Below are 12,002 nucleotides of genomic sequence, written 5' to 3' on the forward strand. Positions count from 1 at the left end.
TCGCTGAGGAAGGCCTGAAGAGGGCTGAAATGTACGTGTTACCAATGTATTGAAGAATTTTATATTCGAGAAATTAAATTAACCACGCTCAAATTACCGCGTTTTGACTCTGATCGCCTTTTCTAATTACTAATTATTTTAATCTAACAGTCTTATACATTATTGAGTTAAAACGAAATATATTTGTACTGATTTTAGTAAAAGTAACATTATTGCTAAATTGAGAAATTATATCTATTTTGCAATTTGTCAATATTCTTATACATGTTATTATAAAAAACGACTATAATGGTACAATTAAAATGTTTCATGACATTTGATAAGTACCAAAACCATTTGCCCGAAATTAGCCTTTTGCTCTTGATCGATAGTATTAGGCGCGTCAAACAATAAAGGTACGAAAGTTTTCATAAAGTCCGCAGCAGCTTCCTCCGACTGACTGTCAGCCGACAAGCTCGAAGCCCAGGACTGAACGGAGCCCGATGATCCTGAACAATAATAATTTTATATTGCAGTACTTTCATTTGTGACATTCTTATATTTCTTACACACATTCTTATTTAGAAAATTTTTGATTTATAGTTTAAATTATTTTTTAAATAGATATGTAAGACAGATATAAAAATTATAATATCGATACCTGATCTTTGCCACATTCTGCGACCATCCATATTGGAATCCAGACTAGTGCTAGGCCCGTATCCATCTTGATCGCTTGTAGAATCACTGCTGCAAGGCATGTCTAAAATAAAAAAATATCTTATGCCACAAATATACAATATATTTGAGCGTAATCTTCAACACGATTGTAATTAATGTGTCAAGCAATGGTGCGTCACGGGCGACACCTAAACTTGCAGTCGAATCTAATCTAATGATTTGTCGGACAAAAATAAACACAAGGACAAGGAGATAAAAATTGACTAAACTATGCAACTAAAGTGACCGTCACTCTTGCATATTCCAGCTAGTTCCAAATTAATATTCGACAGAACACAAAAAAACCATAAATAGATAAATCCGGAATAAAATTAAAAAGCGTGTCTATGATATACATATACTAAAATTATATTTGAATCAAACCAATCAATATCCTCTTTTTTATACATGTTAAAATAAATATAATCAGACAGTTCGTTAATTTTAATGCACTATTGTAACGAATTTTATGCAAATAAATTGTATTTTATGCTAGAGTTACTTGCCTAGAGCTATTGTTCGTATCCCAATGACGTTTACCACAATCACTTGTTGGTTGGTTAACGTTATGAAATTTTTCAAAGTAAATCTAAAGTACAGCGAGGCACATTCGCGAATGACTACTCGTTGTTATATGTGTGATACCGAAAGTTACATATTTACATCCGCGATATTACTTAACTGTCGACACATCCTTGTGAAGTATCGCTCAATGTTACGGAAATAATTGAAGCATCCAGTGGATGATAAGTATAACTATTTATCGCGAATGTTACCGTACGCAACGGAATTTTTCCCACCCACGTATAAAACGGTTCTTCAATCGAACTATGAATGCAATCGGGGTGCAATAGGCGGTTCGTGTGAAAGTATGCACACATATACACAGGTAACAACATCTTTACCAAAGGGATGCAATGTCTGGCGAGAAACTACAAGTATGACGTGTTCGAATATACAAGTGCCGAATTTATATATAACACGTCTAAAAAAAATAATTAATAAAATAACAAAACTAAAACGCTAATATTTAATTATATTCTTTCTACGGTAAAAGTCATTCTAACTTATTAAAAAATATATATAAAATAAAACAGTACGTGACTTTTAATATAAATTTTATAATTTGAATATACAATTTTGACTACATCTTTGTGCAGTTCTAATTCTGAAGAAATAAAGATAAAATACTTTAGGTACTAATCTCTTTTTAATATTATGATTTTATTTGTTTGTACAAATTTTATCTCTTATTTTGTTGATCTTATTATTATTAATCTTATCTTATTAATCGTATCTTATTATTATTAAGATATATAAATTTAAGATGCATTTATTTACTCTCTTAATGTTCATTATTTATGATAAAAAAAATTATATAGATAGATAAACCCGAAATAAAAAATTGCATAGAAAGCATGGATATATTATAATATACACTAAAATTATATCAAATTAAAATATATAATATTTTCTAAAAGTAAATGTGATAAAATTACAAAATTTGGCAAAATTAAAATCTTATTTTCCATTTATGTCTTGTATAATTTAAATAGTGCGAAAGAGAGTAAAGCAAATTAGATTCTGATCTATTTAAACATCTTGAAGCATCATGAAACGTTTAATTACGAAAATCAATATAGGTACCTCCAGGTCAAACCTCGACGTAATCGACCCACGGATATTCGAACACCGGGTTACGCGAACATATCGATTTGCACTAGTATTCGCTAATCACATCTAGCTGAGGAAGAGGGGTCAGAAACTTGGGCATGTGTTAAGATATACAATATAGCTTCTAAGTACCGAGACTTTGTTTAGATAATGTGTAATTCGAACATTGATAATTAATTTTGCATTAACTACGCGCATATGTACATCAATACTTGAAAAAAAATTTAATTGAACGCAACTGAATATGATGTCGTTAGTATTTCATTAAAAACGTCATAACCGTTTATAAAATGTAAAAAAAATGTTTTACATTTTATTAAAAAAAAATAGTTTATGAATTCTTATAAAACGTACTGATTAGTTGCATTAATCGTTTACTTTTTCCCCATATATCAAAACCTTACCATATATAAAACAATACTGTATATTATTTTTTATCAAAGTATTAAGTAATATATTGCAATGGATACTTCACACGAGCACATAATTGTAAACATGTAAAAGTCTCGATATTTTAAGCCAAAGCATCCCTACGTGTAATACACTGAAGGGACACGCGGGTGAGATCACAGGGGCAGTCCACACTGACTGGCTGTTACATTTACCTAAACGGAAAACAACCGTCTGATAGCGGGTCGGCGCCCTCGCTTCGTGAAAAGAGAGAAGAACACAGCATATTATTTCCATCCGAGTCTCGATAACTGCATGATCGCGACAACCGCGAGCGAGAGAAAAGAGATAGAGGCAATCGTCGTCGAAGACGAAGAGGAGTCATTGACTTCGACTCGTTCGACGTCTGCCGCGGGATAATTGGAGGCGGAAGCTAATCACCTGCTTTGTAATTCAATTTCTCGTAAGGATCGGGCCCGGTCGCTTTGATGTCCTGCTCCTGAATAGGCTCTATACTTTCCTGGCTGTCGCGGTCGGGACTGATGTCGTCCTGCTCTCCTGTTCGGCTCTCCTGTTTCTTGCTTGAAACCGATCTAGAGGACGCTATCTCCTCGTAGGTCATCCCAGGCGGATACTTTCGCGTTCTGGACAGATTGGCGCTACCCTGCCGTTCCAATTTGTGCCGCGCTATTGCCTCATAATCCTCGTAGGATAATCCTGCGCCAAATCTACGCAGTGAAATATTGCGTGTCGCAGCGCGAATATTCATGAGTAGTAAACATTACAATATTATCCGTTGTTAGCAAGTGGAAATTCATACAGCTATAGTGCATAGGACACGTTATTAGCTTGCTAATAGTTGCGCATACAATTACAATTTATACTTCAAGAAAATTATACGGTTGTATATCATGTATCGGCTACCAAATATTGATATAATAAATTATATATATAAAAAATAAAATTAATAAAATTAAAATTATTTAATAAAAAATAAAAAAAATGTAATAAAAATAAAATTAATATGACTTTAAAATTTTTATTTATATATTATGTATATTTTGGATATAATTTTTCTGGATATAAATATTATCTGTAAAATCTACGGAAAATATGTATATTTATGATAATAAATTAGAAGAGATGTATAAATGAAAATTATTCACGCATATTTTAATAACACAAAGATTTATTTTAACCACAAATGAGATTATTGGTTTACATTATGCTTTTAAGGCTTTCACGGGTATTCTCGTTAGAATTGCTAAAAGGTTTGCAGGTTTACTCTGCATCTTGATTCATTAATGCCAATGTTTCGTGAACAATGATGTTCATTTTATCAGGGTAAGAAGAGTATCAGATTGTTCCTCTCCCCGATAGAATGAACAGCATTGTTCACGAAACGTTAGTTTAGAAAGACATTGAAAATATTAGACTTTTATCTTGTTGAATAATATTGTCAAGTTTACAGTTTCAACATCTACGATTTCAACGTGGTACCTACATGACCTAATTGTTATAAGGCATTCAAGATAACAAAACGTTTGCTTACCTCGGAAGCCTGAGTTTCCGCCTTCCTAATTGCTCTTCTGGCTTGATAGGCTGCGGTGGTGCTTGCGGCGATGATGACGGCGTGGAAGGGGTTGTAGTCAGTTCGCTTTCCTCTAAGCTACTGCTAAGAGCGGATCCTATTCTATTCCCTAGGCCTTGAAGATACTCCCCGCTTCCTCCTAGAGCGGATCGCACAGACCTAAGAGCACCTCTGGTACGTCCAATTAACGACGCCCCTCCATTGGATGGCAAAGCTGTTGTGACGTCTACCATATCCTGGAACAAACACGTGGATCACAATTAATCCGTGAAAGCCCGTATTTTCAAGAATTATTAATTTAGTAGTGCTACCAATACTGAGCACGTCTCGTACCTAGATAACAAATTTGTATAATCACTTCGTATAAATCAATTAATATGTGAAAATAATAATATTCAAGAGACGTAAATGTAAAAAAAGTAAAATTAAAGTGTTGCATTCAACAAATGGCAAAAATTGATGTGCGTATTTGAAAATACAAATATTTACCATATGTTTGCAATTTTAATTAAAGCAACAAGTGTTTTATGACGCAAGTGGATTAAGAGAATATGGAATTAACTCTCCAAATTAATATGTAGCTTTTGAAGGCTTAATTTTTACTTTTTCAATATCTTAAAAAATATTGTATGTAGAAACTTTTGCTCTTATAAAAGTGCAAAAACGGAAAATATATAATGTAATTTAAAAATTATTTTAAAGAATAAAAGTTATATAATATTCGTACGAATTCTTATAATTTATTTTTATAAAGCAATTTCTGCGCTTTTAAATAATAAATAAGTAAGATCAATAAATTCTAGTATAACATTTTGACATAAAATATTTCATAAATTTAGAATAAAATATATTAAAAATAAAATACTAAAAATAATATACGCACTAATAGTAGCTTTTTATTTTTACTATTTAAAGACTTTCGAAATATATATAAATTGAATCATGTTACCGAATCACTAAGTTATCAATTAAATTTAATAGCAATGAATTAATTTTATTCGCGTTACGAAAATAAGAAAAAATTCTAATAATCAGATCTTATTCGACAGACCTCGTTTGAATACCGATCATGAAAGAGTTTCTAATTTGCTGATGTAGTTTGCACCGGATTCCGGTTACACATTCCAACGTTTCAGCAAAGTAATTTGCGAAACTTGCGACCTATCTCGTCGGTTGTAGGCTCAATATAATTCCTGCGAAACGAATAAGACTGAAAGTAAATCTCAGATAAGAGACGTAAGCTTCATTTCCGATGTATATAGGCCACTAGCGACCACCTACTCATCTATGCACACGTGGACGCTATGCGTAAAACGATAACTCTGGGAATTGTAGCAAAAAAGGGAGTGCAAAAAAAGCGACTATTACGACTGTGATATTAAAATTTCAAGGCTATCAAAGCTATTTAAAATCATATCATTTTTTAACCATAAAAGAATTAGAAAATATTTAGAATTATAAAAAACAAAAACAAATTATTTATGTAAAAAAACAAATAACAATTTGCATAGCGTACAATTTATTATCACAAGTAACTGATTAATGATATGAAGTCTTCTGTATCGCCATATGAAAAGCTTAACGTCATTAGTTACTTGCTGTATATAATTATCATTAATTATTTTAAAAATATTTTATTTATTTATTTTATTTTTACGCTGACTCTATTACTGTAAAACTCTGTTACGGTAATTTCTTCTGTAGAAAATCACCTAGTATTGCGTATTTGAAAATAATACATCAATAAGGATAAGTTTATCGATTGATTTGCAACATAATCACAATAAATCTAATAATGTGTTTTGCGCTCGTTTATCCAATCACATACAACACTATATTGCATGTGACCTTTTGCATTTATACTTTACACCAAAAAGAAGAACGTGCGACATATCACATAGGAAAGGGCATTCCATTTATATCGTGCTCCACTTCTTTTGCTGACGAGGAGTTTTTAAAACGATTTATTTATTCCGAGAGTTTCCGGAAAAAGGTATCGCGAATATATAGATACGCGCTTTATAAACAGACAATAACTTCTATTCGATGCTGCATAAAACACATTTTTTCCTTCAATGTCTGTTGATAAAAAAAAGAATAATAAAGCGAGTGTTAAACTAACAAAAATAAGGTCATGAAAATCGGATATCTAAGCCGTCGTCTGTTATTGACTGAATATGTTAGACTGAATAGAATTTTATAATTGGCTTACGTTGTGACCGCAAATGATATAAAATCAACACGGATATCCTTTATACAGTCCATTCTTAACCACTGCGTACGAATTTTTGGTAGAACCCATTTACTTTATTCCGGCTGTTTGTAGGGATTTTACTTCTACATAATTATTATACAGCAATAATTAATCATTTAAAGTAACAATGCGCCTAAAAAGATATGATTTTTACATAATAAAAGTTTAATTTACATCTTAATTGTAGAATTGCTTGAATTGATGTAATTAAATAATTTTGACAAACAAAAGGTTTTAGTATTATATATATATAGATAACTAAATCATTAATTATTAAATTGAATAATACCGGATTGAAAAATTGCAATTAATTCAAATTTTATAGAAATTTTTTTCGAAATCTGTTCTTTTTTTTAATAACTAATAAATATTATGTAGTTATAAATTTTAAAGTTAAACTTTAGATAAATTTAATTCCATGAAAATCTATTCAATTTTCAAGAAAATTTGTTTTAATTAAAAAAATACGTATGTTCATTATTAATTATTTAATTAATATTGATTCTCAACTATGTGAATATGTGTACACAGATTTATCTTTCATTTATTCATTATTATCTAAATATTCTGTTACAAAATTTATTACTTGGTTGATGTTTGATTTTAGTATATGTATATAATATTATACATATTTTATTATTACATCAATTAATAAAGTTCAATATAATGGAAATACTTATTAAAAAATACGCAATAAAAAACCGCCAGATTTTATTATACAAAACCGTAAATATAATTCTTTTTAGTGTTTAAAAATAGATCATTAGATAGATCATTAGATTGCGTCCACATGTCTACGGCAAGTTCGACGCCGCGAGAATTTTTGATTAATGTGGGCGATGCGAGGCCGAAAGCATGTAATATCCATTGGGAATTCTGTGTCAAAGATATATCTCAATACTCGAAATATAATCATTGAACCAAAAATTCTTTAATATAAAAAAATAACTTATAATATAAAGTAAATATAAAGTAATTTAAAATATTAAGTTTATAATACAAACTGTTTAGAAATTTATCTTATTGTAAATTAAATATTTTCTTCCGAGCATCAATTCTTAAATAAAATCTATCCGATAATAAAATATTAAAACAAGTAGCAGAAAATAAAGCCAAATTACTATTCAAAGCAGTATAACTAGAAAATTATAAAAATCTATTAATTTAAATTACAAATCTTCTTGTAACTTATTAAGACATATGCAATAGGCATAATGTAGTACAATTCTATTTTAATAACGAATAACTTATTGTGTTCACCAGTGGAGTTATTTACTACTGATGATAATACATTGAATAATTTCTCGATAGTGTTAGATTAGATACATATTAACGCGCGTTATACTAAGAAATATAAAATTTTATATCAGTAACATAAAGTTTGTATGTATAATAAAAGGAGCAATACAACCGACATACAAACAGGACATACAAGGACCGACATACAAACAGCAAATGGCCGTTTGAAAAAATACCGTATAAGAAATTCATTATATTAAACTAACGGATCATGCGGGAACGATATCGGACAGCGTGTCGACGATTGTATTTCACAGTGGAACACAACTGCAATGCAGCGTTATCTATATGCAGTTCCGCGCTATGCGGGACATGCGGACATGCTAATGCACGAGAAGAAGAAAGAGAAAGAGAAGAGAGGAAAAAAGAGATGTTTCCTTGGCGCATTCGTGAACACAGCGACAAATCAAAAATACGAATTGTAGATGAAATTAGTGTTGGAAAATACAATTTGTCACTCGGAAACATAGTGAAACGATGAATGCATTGGGTTAAAATAACGTAACATAATTGCACTCAAACAGAACAGACGTGTGTCTGGCAAGCACACATACATTATTAACGCAAAATATTATCCAATACATTTCGCATGCAAAATTAATGTCGCAAATGCGTCAAGCGAGAAATACAAATAACACGGCTTATTATTAGTACATATTACGATAGTAAATTTGCATGTTGAAGCTGTACGACGGTATTTGTCAAAACTCATGCTAGAATTTCCATTGCTTTGAAATATTTTAAATACAATTTTTTAGCGCAACTTTTAAACTTTTCCGGTTCTTAAGAAACCGTGTTTTTCATTCTGAATATTAATTTGAATGTTTGCATTACGAGTGTGAAAACTGTGTAAAATTGTAATTGTTATAAAAAGGAACACTTACATAATTCCATTCAATTCCTTTCAAAAGAATATTATTTATGCTCAACAGATTGTTATTATATATTAATAGTAATTAACAAATGTTGTTAGGTAATTTAAACATTAGTAATCAAATCATATTGATTAGTAATCAAATCATATTAATGCTTAAATATTTATTAATTGTTAAATTATTATAAATGCGAAACAATTTAATCATTATTTTCACTCATCAAATATTGTGATAATGTTATAACAAACGAAAGCGGAAAGGATTAAAAAGTATAAAACACAAACTAAAAATTGTAACACAAATATTAAATCGACTTTCAACGTGTCACACATTGTCGATTCTGTTAGTAAAATACAATTTAGAGTAAAATACAATTTTTATATACGCAATTTGCACATTCAATGTGAAAATCGCGTGTATACATATGTCGCATCCATATCGAATATATCACAAAACATATATCACAAGAATCGTCAATGTTATTCAAGTTACTATAAAAACATTAATTAAAAATATTCAAAATAATTGACAATCTATATTACAAATCATAACACGTACAGTTGCGTAAGCGTAGCAAAAATTTGAGCTAAAATTTGTAGTTAAAAGACATGCGATATTTTATTATTACATTAATTTTAATCATTCTACAAGTACAATAAAAAAACCGTGCAGATATTGAAAATTTCAAAAATGTACTCACATGTTTAAAAAAAAAATATTAAAAATGAAATAGTAAATAATCGAACTTGGCTTAATTAAGGAATTGTACTAATTACGGTTTCAAACTTTTATAAATAAAAATTGTAGTTAAAAAACATACAATGTCTTATTATTACACTAATAATTCGTATACAATAAAATAAAAAGAATATGCAAAAGCTAAAAGATTCAAAAGTACATTCACATGCTCGAAAAAAAAAACTACTAAAATAATTATTAAAAATGAAATATTAAATAACTGAATTTGGTATTCAAATGAGTTTCGCTAATTACAGTCCTAAACTTTTATAAATATTTCTTTAAAAAAATTAAAAGTAAAATAATATTAAGTAAAGAACACTAAAAAAAGGCCGAGAATAGTAATTTGCAAGTAACGCAAACACAGTTATCAAAACAAATGACACTCTGTCGTCCTGTAAATTACGTTTTATCGGTCAAAATAAAAAATATCCCGATGGTAAATTCCATACTCATACCAAAAATCATTTTGAAAAGTTATTATAAGAAACAATATAGTTGGATAAAAAGTAAAACCAGTCAATGTCCATTTGTTGAAGCATATTGCGAGCTAATACATTGAGTTTCGACATACTGTTCGAATTAAATACCGTGTAGAAATGAAACTCCGGATCAAAGACGATCACTGTCACCTTCGTTGAATGTTCGTATAAACACGTGCAACACTGCTCTTGACATACTACTATGGACTTGCACTATCGCGAGTTTTGCAGCTACCTCGGGATCCATTGGCACGTAACGTTACATTACCCCTCCAGTATGCGATCGGATTAATGAAGGCGCATGCGTTTATCGCGATCAATACAACGTCTCGATTTACCGGCACGTTGATTAATTCCAGTCGTGGAAAAATTCGCCACCGTAACACCGTGTGTATACTGGCAGTCGATACTATGCCAGCTAACAATAAACTATATCCGATAAAATAAATTTAATATATTATACATCTAGTTAAATGACTATAATTAGATGTGATTTAATAAAATACGCTTTATTCAAAGACTTTTATCATGTGGATAAAATAATAAGTGAGTTTTTTATTATTTAACTATAAACATTTTAGCGTTAAATATACGGAGTAACTAAATAATCTAAATTTTATTAAAATAATTTTTTTAGTCACAATACACAGACGACTCAATCGCGACCTATTAATTAAGTGACAGATCGAAGTCCTTTGTACATGATTCAGTAGCTCTATCAAATATCAGTGCCAATAAAAGCTTTTCTTTTTTGGAAAATCTATATTATGAATAAATTGATGATGCTATAAAATCGTGTGCATTATCGTAGTTATTAGTTAGCGCTATTCAATAGAATTACTGAATCGTGTACAACGTACAGCAACTTTAATCCATCACTTAGCGGCGCAATAATTGAGTCATATCAATTGAGTCATTTTATGCTAAAATCCAGATCTTGTATTTATATTTACATTAAGGTAAATATTTAATATATATGTAATAAATATTTAACATTATATTAACAAATCAATAAAATAGAACAGTAACGCGAAACAGAATTTCAGATTTCGTAGAAGTTAATGAAGACAAACGTTATAACATACACGAATTATGAGAAATTAAATGAAAAAAAATGTAATTATATTACATAATATGCTAAAAGTGTATAGGTTAATTTTTTTATAAAAATTTCTATGGTTACTTAAGTTATTTATTTCTTTTTATTGCAAGAAAAGTCACAATTCACAAGTGCAGTATTTTCTATAAAATATAGATATTTTGAAAACAATGTATTTATATGGTCGTGTATACTACAGCAGCTTTCGCAGGTAGAGATATCGCATTCACATCGACTATCTTCCTAGATATAAAAGAACACAAATGTGAATTATTACATTATAAATTTATATAGAGCATTTTCTTTTAATATTACTAAATAAAATATTTTTAATAATAATTTCTTAGAAAAATCTATAGACAATTTTTTTGTTGAAGACAGTTGAACAATTATTTTTGTAGAATAGTTGCAACTTTAAATAAACAATTTCTATGGAAATAATTAATTAAATAACAAAAATTATTTTTCTTATTAAAAGCAATTGAATGTTTCTGTAATTAGATATCTTTAATAAGATATAATATAAAATATTTTAAATTTGATTAAAAAATTATCAATAAAATTAATGTTGACAGAACGCTCTTTAAAAATTCATGATTAATTTGCAGTTATATTAAATAAAGAATTATATTGTTAAATTAGTTATTTATACGTAGAAAATTTCAAAAATGCCGTACCCATGTTTCACTCTAGAGCCCATACTAGAAACTTTGACCATTAATTTCGAAGGAAATCCTTCTTGTGCCAAATTGACAACTTGTTGTTCATCATCATTGAAGTTAATTAGAAGCACCACGACGCGGCAACCATTGTTTCGGATTATACCTAAAACATTGTTATTGTTGGTCGTGATCGATTTATAACTTCCTTCGGTAAGGGCCGGTTCTGAACGGTGCATGTT

The 12,002-nt window shown here is 29.6% G+C and overlaps 1 protein-coding gene across 1 annotated transcript; it reads right to left on the minus strand.

The window, feature by feature from the left end:
• Positions 1-297: 297 nt before the first annotated feature.
• On the minus strand, positions 298-10,261 carry LOC105461922. The gene is made up of 6 exons (XM_011708434.1): positions 10,095-10,261; positions 4,316-4,590; positions 3,205-3,491; positions 2,979-3,020; positions 641-742; positions 298-488 (listed from the first exon to the last, which is right to left on the minus strand). Exons 2-6 carry the CDS (start codon positions 4,585-4,587, stop codon positions 298-300), a joined length of 894 nt encoding a protein of 297 aa, XP_011706736.1. The 5' UTR covers positions 4,588-4,590; positions 10,095-10,261.
• Positions 10,262-12,002: the final 1,741 nt, after the last annotated feature.

This window comes from Wasmannia auropunctata, unplaced genomic scaffold (assembly GCF_000956235.1).
Source record: "Wasmannia auropunctata unplaced genomic scaffold, wasmannia.A_1.0 LD274914.1, whole genome shotgun sequence".
In the NCBI taxonomy this organism is placed as follows: domain Eukaryota; kingdom Metazoa; phylum Arthropoda; class Insecta; order Hymenoptera; family Formicidae; genus Wasmannia; species Wasmannia auropunctata.